Below are 15,681 nucleotides of genomic sequence, written 5' to 3'. Positions count from 1 at the left end.
CGACAATTCCATCAATTATGAATGATCCAATGGTAAAGATGTTTATTCTAAACGTTTGATGTTTTGTATACAGTAGTGAACAGTTACTTATTTTGGGGCACTTTAAGTAGCCTAATGCTGCTGATGATAAAAGTAGAGCAATAGTTTAGCAAAGCTTATCGAGGTGTGGCATCTTTAGTGAGTGCTTTATGATTCAGATCAACTTTGAAGCACGAGAGTGATTCCAAGGTTTGATGTTTGAATTGTTTTTTTTATTCACTGTCATAAAAAATGAAAATACTCCAGGTATCCATCACATAAGACACTTTCTTAAAACATAAAAACAAAACAAACATAGGGCAGAAAATGGAGTTGGAAGTACAGACTCCGTTAATTCCATTATAGGCGTGTGGGTCACAGGAGGTTGGTGACACCTTAATTGGGGAGGACGGGCTCCTGGTAATGGCTGGAGCGGAATCAGTGGAATGGTATCAAACACATGGTTTGATGCCACCCCATTTTCTCCATTCCAGCCATTATTATTGAGCCGTCCTCCCCTCAGCAGCCTCCAAATTTAAAGCTGAGATCTACATAAAGGTGCCACTGGTCGCCCCAGGCACATTTGTTATTGTTTTTGTTTTGTTTATGAAATGGAGAAGAGGAGCTCAATAAGTGTGGTAAAACATTTTTACATACACTGAGTGTACAGAACATGAAGGACGCCTACTCTTTCCATGACACAGACTGACCAGGAGAAAGCTATGATCCCTTATTGATGTCACTTGTTAAATCCACTTCAATCAGTATAGATGGGGAGGAGGGGAGGAGACAGGTTAATGAAGGATTTTTAAGCCTTGTGACAATTGAGACATGGATTGTTTGTGTGCCATTCAGAGGGTGAATGGGCAAAACAAAAGATTGAAGTACCTTTGAACAGGTTATGGTAGTAAGTGCCAGGCACACCCACTTGTGTCTAGAACTGCAACGCTGCTGGGCTTTTCACGCTCAACAGTTTCCTATGTGTATCAAGAATGGTCCACCACCCAAAGGACATCCAGCCAACTTGACACAACTGTGGGAAGCATTGCAGTCAACATGGGCCAGCATCCCTGTGGAACGCTTACGACACCATGTAGAGTCCACGCCCTGACAAATTGAGGCTGTTCTGAGGGCAAAAGGTGGTCCAACTCGATATTAGGAAGGTGTCCTTAATGTTTTGTACCCTCAGTGTACTCTGCTGTCCTATCGCGTGTGTAATGACGTTCAATATGAAGGGAAAAAGACAGCGTTTGTTGTTTTAAGTAACTTCTTTGTTGTTGTAATATCGCACAAACGGACGTGGTAGATTCACCGCTACGGATTCCAGCTTTAAGGGTTATAATAAACCAGCCATCTTTCAAATAACATAAATAGTTTGTTTCTAGAATCAAGTGCAAAGGAATGTCAGATCCATTGAGAGAACTTACAGCAATACACCACCCTGTGTATTGGCGTAACAGTCTGGAAAAACAGGTTAAGCATGACATTCACACACCACTTGCCATTTTCCACAAGTAGAGAACTGTCTTGTCACTATTAAAAGTAATATGGACCCCCCCCCCCCCCCCCCAAATCATAAGTGATTTTCACGACTGTTATTGTGACAAATCACATTTCTTGCAAATGAAGGACCTCGCATGCAGTAGTGCCTGTATAGTACATACAGTAGTAGTACATTTATATTAATGATACTACATTTGCCGAACACTGTCTTGGAAAGTGTACATGAATGGTTGTTCATGTAAAAAATACTTTGGAATGCTTGGGATATATCAGCTGATTCTATTGAAGCCGGAACACACTGACTTGTGACGTGCTTGTCGGAACTAGGAAACTCAAAAATGCTCGACTTGTTAACTGGTTGAACGCGGCACGTGACAACTACAACTAGTTAGCAAGTCAGACTAGCACGTGAACGCAACATTCCTACCGAACCTCGAGGATTTCGCTTAGAACACATCAAAAAATGTCTCAAAAGACCCATTGGATGCATGCCAAATGGCATCCCTATTCCTTATATAGTACACTACTTTTGACCAGGGTGCATAGGTCTCTGGTCAAAAATAGTGCCCTGTGTAGGGAATAGAGTGTAATATGAGATGATGTAGATGTCTCACTGACAGTCCAATTCCGGATCGCTGAGCCAGGCCCAGATTTTGATCATCTCCTGCGGCGTCCTGCTGTGCACGAGCATTAAGCTCTTATACGCGCACGGGTTGCCCCTGTATTTCTCGTCAATGTCAAACGTCCTGAAGCCCTTGTGCTTCTCCGGGACCAAGCCCAGCTTCTGGAGACACATCCCTGTGTAGACATCATCAATAGGATACAGCGCCACCTGCTGGGAGATGTTGTGCAACTGCAGTGCCAGTTCCCCAGAGTACAGGAACCCTCCTCCCCCGGCGTAAGGCGGGTATGGCCCCATAAATACACTCTCTGGAATGAAGTACTTGAGCTTCTTGTCCCGGTGCGGGCCGGCGTTGGTGATTACGTCCCCTATGAACAGATCCCTGGCCCTGATCTCTGGAAGATTGTGGAGGAAGTCTAAGATCCTCCAGGTGTTGACGAAGACGTCATCATCCCCTTTGAAGACAAAGCGGGCGTCGGGGCAACGCTTGCTGAACCAGTCCAGGAATAGCACCTCTTTGAGGGTGAGGTTGAAGAAGGAGTCTCGGTAGTCCCACTGGAGGAGGTCCCCATAAAGTCTGGCCTCGTGGCTGAGCATCCCAAACAGGTTGGGGAAGTGGTCGGCTGCCGAGGCATTGCCAAGGAGGAAGACCGTGGCTACAGTCCGATTGGCCAGAACGCCCACCCGCCCCCACGACTCCCGGATGGCCTGCCGCCGGTCGAAGTGAGGCGCCAGGGACTTGACAGCCAACAGGAGGTAGGGTTTGCTCTCGCACACGCGTGGCTGGTCCATGATCATCGGATACGAGCGGCAGCGCATGTGCAGCAGGAAGTCCTGGAAGCGGGGTGGCAGGGAGTTGTAGTCCTTCACCTGGGTGGTGACGCTGTAGTCCGGTTGGCAGGGGTCCGGGGACCTGGTGTTGTTGAGCCAATCAGGTAGCTCCAGGAGGGAGTCATTGGTCAAACCCGACATGAGGATGGGGTTGTAGATGTAGTCCAGCCTCTGCTGCTCCTTATTCCAAAAGATCTCGCTGGTCATCTGCTTCTTCCAGAACCTCTTGGAGGGAATGCGCAGCTTCCGCTGGTCCACCTTATCCTGGCCCAGGTTCCGAGACACGCCCACGAGGATGAAGACGAAGACGTTGAGCATCATCATCACACACAGCACCCTGGTTTTCTTCCGGCAGCCGTGCATCTTGGCTCTCTGCAGTCTCCGGACCTGAACAGGAAGTGATACGGACAAACAGGAAGTAAGAGACCAAACCCAGAAGTTACAGACTTACAACGTACAGAGTATGAAGCGACCATAACGACATCGGCAGACTTACGACAAACCTAGAAGGCATGGGCCCATTCAGAAACATAGTGAAAGGTAGTTGTGGGCCACAGCTGGTGGCCTACGGTTTTGAGGCAGTAGACTTAAGGATAAATGTTTGAAGGTAAAGCAGGTTAGCGGGCCTTCTTGTTCCGTGTGTTGTGCAGCCGCATACCAGCCTGCTTTTCATCCCCTAATCCTCGAGGAATGAGTTGTGAACACTTTTCTTTAACCCTTCTTTATTTCCTTCTCTTCCTCCCTCTCTTTCTACAATGCCCAGACGAGCATCATCATGCGGTCCCAATTCGAGGAACTCTCCTCGTGACACCAATTACAGGTGGCAGTGTGTCAGTGTAATCTCAGGCTAAACTGGCCTCCCCACACAAAAGAGCCACACATTTCCATGTGCATTATTCATTTCACCGAGAGCTTTCTTGAGCCTCGGTGCGCTGGCACGTAAGGAATCTCTATGGTTGTGGAATGTTAACCGAGTGTAAAATTAGCAACACGGGTCAAACTGTTGTAAGAAAACAAACAGAGCCTCGGATAGAAGCAGCAAATGATGTGATTAATCATAGAAAGTACAACAACGCTAATTACTTTATTTAACACGTATCCTTATATATTTCCAAGTTGGAAGTGAGGGTGAACATACAGCTTTGTGTTTCAAGCACCGCGATCCAACCCACTGAGCCATTGTAACCACCATTTCTCCCGCTGTATCAAGTGATATCTAGCATATTACCTGTGAGTAGCAGGAAATGACTGGTCAGGCTGTTGCTGTGGTCCCGACCCAGACCTTCTTAGCCCATGTGGGTCTCCTGCATGGGAGAAGGGCCCAGAAAGGGGAACTGGAACAGGACTGGTGTTCCTGCAGCAGCCACCTGGAAACAAACAACAACAAAAACACACAAACACAAGCCCACAACATGTCAACAACACAGCTGTTTTTCTTCAGGAAAGGCAGGCTTTTTCTCAAGGGGTTATTATAGGGTATACACAAACCAAAGTGCAATTAGACATGTTTATACACTCCCTACTTTAGCTAAGCCCTACACGCAAATAACTACAAATCCCAACAAAGAACCTGGTTACAACCGAAGTGGTGTTGTAGTTCCTGGAGGTGTTGTTGTAGTCAACAACTATCTGGGTGTCACTATTTCTGTTTGCTGTAGATTGTCTACTCGAAACCATCACTGTAGATCATCTACTGAAAGCAATGGAATCCTGTACCTTTGACCTCAGAGTTTCTTACTCGTGAAAGTAGACGGAAGAATCTTAGCCTTTTAGAAAATGACGGTTCTGATTGGCATTGCACCTCTTTAACAAAACTAGAGAGCTAGGCTACAGTAATTCAAAATATTGCTCTGCTGTGTGAGTGTGTTTGTCTGTGTGTGTATTCAGCAGCAGCATGGTACTCACAAGCTGTCAAATCTAACCAGACAAGTGGAGCCTTGAATGCCGAGCCACGAACATGACTCCCCCACTCACTTGCAGTAGCAGACTAGCGTGCGCCACAAATGGCGGCCTATTCCATATATAATGTACTACTTTGACCAGAGCTCTATGGGGCCTGGTCAAAAGTTGTGGACCATATAGGGAACAGGGTGCCATTAGGAACGCAGCTTAGCAGTACAGAGTGCAGCGAGTTACACTTTTCCTCTGTGCAATCTAACTACGCAAACATTCACATCGGTAGTATATGCAAGCCATGAATAGAGTTTGTCACTGTTGAACACTGTTGGTGAGAGTATTAGACCTATACTGTAGATGTGGGAACACTGACATTTCATTCACTGACTGACTGCAGCCATTTAATATTTTATATATATATATATATATATATATATATATATATATATATATATATATATATATATATGTATATGTAACTGTCATTAAGTAGTGATATTGGACTCAATGAAGTAAACTGATGAAGTAAATCCTATTTAGCATAAAATAATAAACGATCCCATCATAGACTATGTAACTATTTAGTAGACTATCATGAGTTTACTTCATATGGTCAGTCATTAAGTAATTTAAGTAATATTTGAGGGAGACACGTGGGCACATGCCGGAGAGGCCACACAGACAAACACATAAAGTGCTGTATTTGAGTGGGGGCCCATAATTAAACATCAGACAAACGTGTTCACTGAAGCACAGGTGACTCAACAGTGTGGTATGAATAGGACTTAAGAGGCCAGCCACTGGTAAGAAAGTGAGAAGTGCTAACTTGAAGGACATTAGGGTAGAAATACATAAGTATTTATTTGGACAGTGAAGTAAAACATTTTCTTTGGATCTATACTGTAGCATTTTGGAATTGAGATCAAATATTTGAAATGAGGCAACATTACAGGATGTCACCTTTTGTTTGAGGATATATCTTATACATATCTGTTAAACCGTTTAGAAATTAATGCACTTAATGTATCTAGTCCGCACATTTTAAGGTGTCAAGTATTTGGACAAATTCACTTATAGTGTATAACATTTAGTCAAAAGGTTAGTATCTTGGACCAATATTCCTAAGAGTTAAGGAAAGACTGACTAAGTCACTTCTTGTTTTTTTATAAGAAACATGAATATGTTGGAAATTGGAAATTCAGTCACAGTCAACTTACACACCCCACCACACATGCCACCAGGGGTCTTTTCACAGTCCCCAGGTCCAGAACAAATTCAAGGAAACATACAATATTATACAGAGCCATGAGTGCATGGAACTCCCTTCCATCTCATATAGCGCAAGTGAACAGCCAACCTGGTTTCAAAAAACAAATAAAGCAACACCTCACGGCACAACGCCTCTCCCCCATGTGACCTACTTGTTGTGTGTATGTACTGAAATGTCTGTGTAACTGATAGATGCACACACACACTACATGTTAATGCTTTTAAATGTATGTCAATTGTAAAGTCTTTTGTCTGTAATGTCTTTTGTGTTATATGTTGGACCCCACAAAGACTAGCTGTCGCCATTGGCGTCGGCTAGTGGGAATCCTAATAAATAAAATCTAAATTCTAGTACACTACATCAAGCCTGTGACTCTACAAACTTGTTGGATGTATTTTCCAGTTTCTTTTTGTGTGTTTCTGATGATGTTGTGCCCAATAGAAATAAATGGTAATGTATTGTGTCATTTTGGAGTCACTTTTATTGTAAATAAGAATAGAATTAGTTTCTGAACACTTCTACATTAATGTAGATGCTACCATGACTATGGATGATCGTGAATCGTGAATAATGATGAGAGAGAAAGTTACAGATGCACAAAAGGTCATGCCCCCAAAACATGCTAACCTCTTACCATCAACAAGTTTGTAGAGTCACATGCTTCATGCAGTTATTTGCTGCTATGAATAGGGGAATCAAATACTAAACGTATGATCCAATACACTATAAGTGAATTTGTCCAAATACTTCTGATACATTCAAATGGGGGACTAGATACATAAAGTGCTTTAATTTCTAAACGGTAAAACAGATATGAAAATAACCTCAAATAAAAGGTGATGTTCTATACTGTCGCCTCATTTAGAACATTTGAACACGTATCCAAAATGCTGGAGTGTAGAGACATATTTTAAGTTCAGCACTTTAAGTTTAGCTTCACTGTCCAAACAAGTACGTTGGGGAGTTTACATGTGAATTATATACATTTCAAAGGTTACTATGGACCTCTAGTGATGTAAGCCAACGATGTAAAAGTGACAACAAGTGCATGAGGAAAGGAAAGGGAAAGGGGCATGCTAACTGTTAACTCGAAGGTCATTAGGCATGACAGGGGGAGAAATATACATATATTTTCATGGTTATTATGGAGCGCTAGTCTGGTTGAAGGAGTCACTTTTGTGGGCTCTGGGGTGTTAGAAATGGAAATAATGGAGAATAGAGTGCCTCTCAATGTTCCCTCAGTGAATACTGGGGAAACATTGATTTACTAATAGGCTAGTCTATTTTCACAGCATCTGTGAAAAGAGACTAGTCATAGGCCTACATATGGAGCAAAACAAAGCAACGGGTTTGAGATGGATGGAGTGTACAGTTGGAGTGTACAGTGTGTGTGTGGCCTCCTCAGCACATGTCCACGCGTCTCCCTCTGAACCATTACTTACCCTGTTAGTGAAGAATACGCAACAGACAAAGGATTTTGACAGTATCCCTTCATAACCATTTGGTTGCTATGGTGAATTTCCCCTTGGGATCCATTAGGTCCCCAAAACCTGTTTCAGTCAATGGTTCTGCCTAGTGTTCCATATCTCCAGAAATGACTAACTCTCTCTCCCCCTCCTCCTAATGCTATTAGATAAGCAACTGCTAGGAATCAGGTACTCAATGAAAACACAGACTGAGCCCCTATTATGTAGACTATACAGGTCACACACTGAGTGTACAAAACATTAGGAACACCTTCCTAATATTGAGTTGCACCCCCTTTTGCCCTCAGAACAGCTCTACAAGGTGTCGAAAGCATTCCACAGGGACGCTGGCCCATGTTGACTCCAATGCTTCCTACAGTTGTGTCAAGTTGGCTAGATGTCCTTAGGTGGTGGACCATTCTTGATACACACAGGAAACTGTTGAGTATGAAAACCCCAGGAGTGTTGCAGTTCTTGACACAAACGGGTGCGCCTGACACCCACTACCATACCCTCTTCAAAGGCACTTAAATCTTTTGCCTTGCCCATTCACCCTCTGAATGGTACACATACACAATCCATGTTTCAATTGTCTCAAGGCTTAAAAATCATTCTTTAACCAGTTTTTTCCCCTTTACCTACAGTGCATTCGGATAGTATTCAGACCCCTTGACTTTTTCCACATTTGATACGTTACAGCCTTATTCTAAAATGGATTACATTTAAAAACAAATCTACACACAATACCCCATAATGACAAAGAAAAAACAGGTTTTTATACGTTTTTGCAAATTCATTCAAAATAAAAAACGGAAATAACACATTTACATAAGTATTCAGACCCTTTACTCAGTACTTTGTTGAAGCACCTTTGGCAGCGATTACAGCCTTGAAGCACCTTTGGCAGCGATTACAGTCTTCTTGGGTATGACACTACAAGCTGGGCACACCTGTATTTGGGGAGTTTCTCCCATTCTTCTCTGCAGATCCTCTTAATCTCTGTCAGGTTGAATGGGGAGTGTCGCTGCACAGCTATTTTCAGGTCTCTCCAGAGATATTTTATCGGGTTCAAGTCTGGGCTCTGGCTGGGCCACTCAAGGACATTCAGAGACTTGTCCTGAAGCCACTGCTACATTGTTTTGGCTGTGTGCTTAGGGACGTTGTCCTGTTAGAAGGTGAAACTTCGCCCCAGTCTTAAGTCCTGAGCGCTCTGGAGCAGGTTTTCATCAAGGATCTCTCTGTACTTTGCTCCATTCAGCTTTCTCTTGATCCCGACTAGTCTCCTAGTCACTGCCGCTGAAAAACATCCTCACACCATGATGCTGCCACCACCATGCTTCACCGTAGGGATGGTGCCAGGTTTCCTCCAGACATGACTCTTGGCATTCAGGCCAAAGAGTTCAATCCTGGTTTCATCACACCAGATAATCTTGTTTCTCATGGTCTCATAGTCCTTAGGTGCCTTTTGGCAAATTCCAAGCAGGTTGTTTTGTGCCTTTTACTGAGGAGTCCTCCCGTCTGGCCACTCTACCATAAAGGCCTGATTGGTGGAGTGCTGCAGAGATGGTTGTCCTTCTGGAAGGTTCTCCCATCTCCACAGAGGAACTTTGGAGCTCTGTCGGAGTTACCAGTCACCTGTCTGACCAAGGACCTTCTCCCCCGATTGCTCAGTTTGGCCGGGCGGACAGCTCTAGGAAGGGTCTTGGTGGTTCCAAACTTCTTCCATTTTAGAATGATGGAGTCCAGTGTGTTCTTGGAGACCTTCAATTTTTCGGTACCCCTCCCCAGATCTGTGCCTCGACACAATCCTGTCTCGGAGCTCTACAGACAATTCTTTCAACCTCGTGGCTTGGGTTTTGCTCTGCACTGTCAACTGTGGGACGTTCTATACACAGGTATGTGCCTTTCCAAATCATGTCCAATCAATTGAATTTACAACAGGTGGACTCCAATCAAGTTGTAGAAACATCTCAAGGATGATCAATGGAAACAGAATGCACCTGAGCTCAATTTCGAGTCTCATAGCAAAGGGTCTGAATACATATGTAAATAAGTTATTTCAGTTTTTTATTTTCACTTTGTCATTATGGGGTATTGTTTGTAGATTGATGAGGAAACATTTTTATTGAATCAATTTTCAAATAAGGCTGTAACGTAACAAAATGTGGAAAAAGTACTTAATAAATACTTTCCGAATGCACTGTACACTGACTGACGTGGATTTAAAAAGTGACATCAATAAGTGACCATATTTGTCTTCCACCTGGATTCACCTGGTCAGTCTACCTCATGGATAGAGCAGGTGTTCCCAATGTTATGTACACTTTAAAGGCTTAGATGTCTTAATTTAAATGTATATGTACTGTACGTGCCACGTTATTGTTTAAACAGCTCTCTAATTGGCTTTTACAGTTTCAATGCATATAGCGTATGTAGTTAGATTAGGGTCGTTCCACCACAAAAAGGAAGAGGATTTCGACACCATCCAAAGGAATAGTCAAAAGCCACCCTCGGACCACCACACCCCACACCAATCCCACCGCAACACCGACTATATAGTATCTGTTCTACGTGTCTGACAATTATTATGGTGATGTTTCTTTCCCTGTACTGATAAATTAGTCATTGAAGTTGTTTATGTCCCATCCTACATCCAGATATGACCAGGTTCTGACCACTAGATGGTGCTATTCCTGCTATTAGGTGAACAAAATTTGAAGACATCCTGCAATGTTAAAGGGATAATTTGCACTGAGCTAAAGGCTAGAGCTGCCACTTTCAAGGAGCGGGGCTCTAACCTGGAAGCTTATAAGAAATCTCGCTATGCCCTCCGACAAACCATCAAACAGGCTAAGCGTCGATTCAGGACTAAGATCGAATCGTACTACACCAGCTCTGACGCTCGTCGGATGTGGCAGCACTTGCAAACCATTACAGACTACAAAGGGAAGCACAGCCGAGAGCTTCCCGGTGACACGAGCCTACCAGACGAGCTAAACTACTTCTATGCTTGCTTCGAGGAAAATAACACTGAAACATGCATGAGAGCACCAGCTGTTCCAGAAGAATGTGTGATCACCCTCTCCGTAGCCGATATAAGTAAGACCTTTAAACAGGTCAACATTCACAAGGCCGCAGGGCCAGACGGATTACCAGGACGTGTACTGCGAGCATGCGCTGACCAACTGGCAAGTGTCTTCACTGATATTTTCAACCTCTCCCTGTCCGAGTCTGTAATACCAACATGTTTCAAGCAGACCACCATAGTGCCTGTGCACAAGAACACTAAGGTAACCTGCCTAAATGACTACCGACCCGTAGCACTCACGTCTATCGCCATGAAGTGCTTTGAAAGGCTGGTCATGGCTCACATCAACACCATTATCCCAGAAACCCTAGATCCACTCCAATTTGCATACCGCCCCAACAGATCCACAGATGATGCAATCTCTATTGCACTCCACACTGCCCTTTCCCACCTGGACAAAATGTGAGAATGCTATTCATTGACTACAGCTCAGCGTTCAACACGATAATCTAAGGAACGTGGGACTAAACACCTCCCACTGCAACTGGATCCTGGACTTCCTGACGGGCCGCCCCCAGGTGGTAAGGGTAGGTAACAAACATCCGCCACACTGATCCTCAACACAAGGGCCCCTCAGGGGTGCGTGATCAGTCCTCTCCTGTACTCCCTGTTCACTCATGACTGCATGGCCATGCACGACTCCAACACCATCATTAAGTTTGCCTATGAATCCCCCAAGCCATAAGACTCCTGAATACCTAAAGAAAAATGGCTACCCAGACTATTTGCATTAACCCCCCTCTTTTACACCACTGCTACTCTCTGTTGTTATCATCTATGCATAGTCACTTTAATAACTCTACCTACATGTACATATTACCTCAACTAACCGGAGCCCCCGCACATTGACTCTGTACCGGTACTCCCCTGTATATAGTCTCGCTATTGTTATTTCACTGCTGCTCTTTAATTACTTGTTACTTTTATTTCTTATTCTTATCCATATTTTTTAAAACTGCATTGTTGGTTAGGGGGTCGTAAGTAGGCATTTCACTGTAAGGTACCTGTTGTATTCGGTGCATGTGACTAATAAAATTGGGTTTGGAATTCACTCAATTTACAAAAGGACATTGAATTCCTTACCCAGTAAACAGTCTGTTGACAATGTATGACAGCAACCAATGCTTTGTTTTTGTTGACCACTGTTTCAAATACTAACGGTTTTCAAATGTAAGCTACTATCATTTCGAATATTATATGAACCCTATGAATTAAAAAGGCCCATTTGGGTTCAATTAATTAGCTTAATTTCTCAGAGATCAAACTGTATTTCAAGAAAATAATATTGCAGGAATCGTATCTGTTTCTAACTACAGAAACAGTTTGAGATAGTGGATGTCGTGGCTTGATGAAATGACATGGAACGACCCTTTTTGAAGGGTCGAACAGTCAATATGTTCATTACAGGTGATTAACTAAGTCACGGTCATATTTTCCTCTAGAAACAGTGTTTGATTCATGGTTAAAGTAATGATTATTCATTATTATATAATCTAACATTGATCAAATACTAGTATTTATAGGAACAAAAGTGATGGAAGCTAAATTAATAACATTCATATGTTTTTTCTATCTGGCATACGTAGCTATGTTGGCGTTGCAATGTTAGAATATAATATAATTTCTGCTATAGCCGCAGGACTCAAACGCAATGAATGGTCTTCTAAGTTATAATGTGCTAACCAAAATGGTTAAACAGCATGTATTCTCTAGACCTGGTTGCTATACTTTACCTGAATAGCAAAGTTTCCAATCAAAGGAGTCCACCACATCTTGGCGCAAAGCCTATACTGTAGCCTACAAAACGAGTCTATATGAATATGATCCTTTTCCCGCAAATAGTTCACAAGAAGCGTAACTTTACAGTGAGGCGCCTATGCTCACTATAAGCAAATGTTAGTTTAATAATATTTCATAGATCATAGTAGAAGTCCTGTGTTAAGTGAAAGTCCATGCCTTGCCAAAAAGAAAGAGAAAGAATACGCCTTAGTAACGCTCTGTGTCCCTCTCTGATCTTGACTTCTACTCACACCTTCCGCATTTTCAGGAAGAGGAAAATTCCAGCTTGCGTTCAGATCATTGGGAGAAAAAATAATATTCGTATTTTTTTCTGGATAATGTTTGAGGGGCACGACTCCTCCTTGAATTAGGTGATGTAGGCCTTTGATATTAACAAGGGGATACGGGTCTCCTTTGTTTGTATACTTTACTGAAAATTTTGGGAGACCGTGTGATTAGACACATATTATACAACCAAGGTAGAACTTTCATTTTCCTCCTTATACAAGTGTACAGAGACAGAATTAAATGAGCGAATTCAGCTGAATGCATAGGATACCTGGCTTCAAATATGTTTTCAGTTAATGTTGTTTGTAATTGAGGATTACTGACAATGACTAACCCACATCTTCATATCACCCTCCCCCAGTCAACTCAGTTATTACAGTGTTTCTGTCGAAGGTTGGCATTTATTGTCACGAATCTTGCCCTGGAGGCAGCTCTGCAGTGGTCACTATAGCTGTAACAGCTATATCATACATTTGGATTTTTAACCTAACCGATAACCCGAATGCAGTCTTATTCAAACTATTTCATCGAGGACACCATTTTTTTCCACCAGAATTTCTGGGGATGACATTTTTTACAATAATTTATTGTGACCCCACCCCAATTTTCACATCAACAAATAACCTTCCATTCATTACATTTTCAACACTTATCAAAATGAAAGAAACCAATAAATACATTTCCTCAATAATATTAAATTGTTCTAATTATCTTTCTCAAAAACGTGTGTATATTGTGCCATACAATAATCTGTACTCTGAATATTTTTCTCCATAAAAAAAAAAGATATTGCAAAAAATATTAATTGGCGAACCCACTTATCCAATTTGTACTTTGCAGCTGTCAGAATGCGTTCAGTTCTGCCTCCAGGGCAAGATTCATGACAATAAACGTCAAGCTTCGTTTCTGTCTTGCCTTTACAGAACCAAAAGCTCCACTGTGATTACCATCTATTTTATGAGCTTGCGGTCCCAAGTTCATATGTGGACTCCATAATTATGTGTGTTGTTTATATCTTGATATGGGTAGATAGAACATATGTGTACAAAACATTAAGAACACATTAAGAAGGTATCCACAGGGTGTTCCACAGGGATGCTGGCCCATGTTGACTCCAATGCTTCCCACAGTTGTGTCAAGCTGGCTGGATGTCCTTTGGGTGTTGGATTATTCTTGATACACATAGGAAACTGTTGAGCATGAAAAACCCAGCAGCATTGCAGTTCTTGACACACTCAAACCGGTGTGTCTGGTACCTACTGCCATAACTTGTTCAAAAGGCACATAAATGTTTGTTTTGCCCAGTCACCCTCTGAGTGGCACACATACACAATCCATGTCTCAAGACTTAACCATCCTTTAAATCGGTCTCCTCCCCTTCATCTTCACCGATTGAAGTGACATCAATAAAGGATCATAGCTTTAACCTGGATTCACCTGGTCAGTCGGTCATGGAAAGAGCAGGTGTTCCTAATGTTTTGTATACAGTAAAGCGATAGGCTTTCATATACACAATTCAATGCTCTATACAGAAAGACAGTTTTCAAATTAATGACTAAACAAAACTGGCTGCAGACGTCAATAAAGTATAGTAGGATGTAATGTTGGATGAAATGTTTTAGAAAGTAAATCCTCTTATGTATAGGTTTTGGCCGGTGATTCAGGACTACAGGTGTTTCCGGTACACTCTGCCTCACACACACACCTGAACTTTGTCTTTACAGTAATCTTATAGTAAGTCCTCTTAACTTTTTCAGCAGTGTACCTCTGGCAGTTTCATCCTTCAGGGAAGAGGGAAGTTGAGGTGGTGTGAGCTTTTTCTTTACTTGAGAATGACAAAAGCACTGTATTCTCCAATGAACCTGGGACTGCTGCATCGAGATGTTTGCGTTATCCATGTTGTTCAGGTGCCAAAAAGATGCATAAGATTTTAACGCTGTCACATTTTGCATACTAATCGGAGTTGGACAGATTGAAAGCCATATGAGATTGGTGAGCTCTGAGTAACCACAACAACCACCGTTAGCAGATAAAGTGGAGGACACCATGGTAATGCAGTGGACCCCATCTAACATACACTAACACAGTGAAAGATGAGGAACGTGCATGGGAGACATAACCCTTGCTGCTTGCCTCTAAATATAAGGCAGACTCAAAACACAAAATAATGACTACAGGCTGGTATAATTGGGTTAGCTGGAAAGTCCATTTCTTTATTGCCTGTCGTAAACATGGACCGATGCCATAATTACTAGAACTCAGTCTGACTTATTTATAACTGCTAATTGAATGTGTAAGTCCCAAATGGCACCCTATTCCCTACACAGTGCACTACTTTCGACCAGAGCCCTATGGGCCTAGTCAAATGTAGTGCACTATATAGGAAATAGGATGTCATTTGGGAGGCAACCAGGGATTTAAGCGGGGAGTCTGCAGTCATGCTTTCATCAGCGAGCACTTTCAAGCCTAAACCATCACACACCCCTGCCCCAGTCCTTAATCAAAGCCCACTCCTTATTAAAGTGTTACAAAACAAATCCATCTTGAACTCTGGTGAACTTCCAAATAAAACCAACGTTGAGTTCTAGATGTTACAGTGTGACCTGTAGCTGTCTGTTGTCTAATCCACATCCAGTTTAATGCAATTGTCAAATGGGACCTCCAGGTCACATGTAAGGCTGCCACCTCCAGACTGAGGCGTTTGGCTAGGGTGCTGGGTTTCTCTTCGGGTTACGGAGTTGACGAAGACTGGATTTCAAATCCGACTTTGGTTACTTAGTTGACGGCGAGAAGGTGTGAATGTACACCAGAAGACTAGTAGGTTATAGGGACTACAGGTCAGCTCAGCTCACAGCAGATGAGTCAACCACAAAATCTTCCCAACCTGTTGGTCTCGTCACCACAATCATCATGCCAACAC

The 15,681-nt window shown here is 42.7% G+C and overlaps 1 protein-coding gene across 1 annotated transcript; it reads right to left on the bottom strand.

The window, feature by feature from the left end:
• Positions 1-229: 229 nt before the first annotated feature.
• Positions 230-12,744, bottom strand: LOC110493723 (N-acetyllactosaminide beta-1,3-N-acetylglucosaminyltransferase 2). Its single transcript, XM_021568142.3, has 3 exons — positions 12,428-12,744; positions 4,203-4,341; positions 230-3,361 (listed from the first exon to the last, which is right to left on the bottom strand). The coding sequence occupies exon 3, from the start codon at positions 3,335-3,337 to the stop codon at positions 2,132-2,134; it is 1,206 nt and encodes a 401-aa protein (XP_021423817.3). The 5' UTR covers positions 3,338-3,361; positions 4,203-4,341; positions 12,428-12,744; the 3' UTR covers positions 230-2,131.
• Positions 12,745-15,681: the final 2,937 nt, after the last annotated feature.

The sequence above is a fragment of the Oncorhynchus mykiss genome, chromosome 17 (assembly GCF_057628025.1).
Source record: "Oncorhynchus mykiss isolate SJ-2025 chromosome 17, ASM5762802v1, whole genome shotgun sequence".
Taxonomy (NCBI): Eukaryota; Metazoa; Chordata; class Actinopteri; order Salmoniformes; family Salmonidae; genus Oncorhynchus; species Oncorhynchus mykiss.
This window is presented reverse-complemented; position numbering and strand designations above follow the sequence as displayed.

Coding starts and splice junctions, on each gene's coding strand:
- LOC110493723 (XM_021568142.3), bottom strand. CDS start 3,337: ATGCACGGCTGCCGGAAGAAAACCAGGGTGCTGTGTGTGATGATGATG.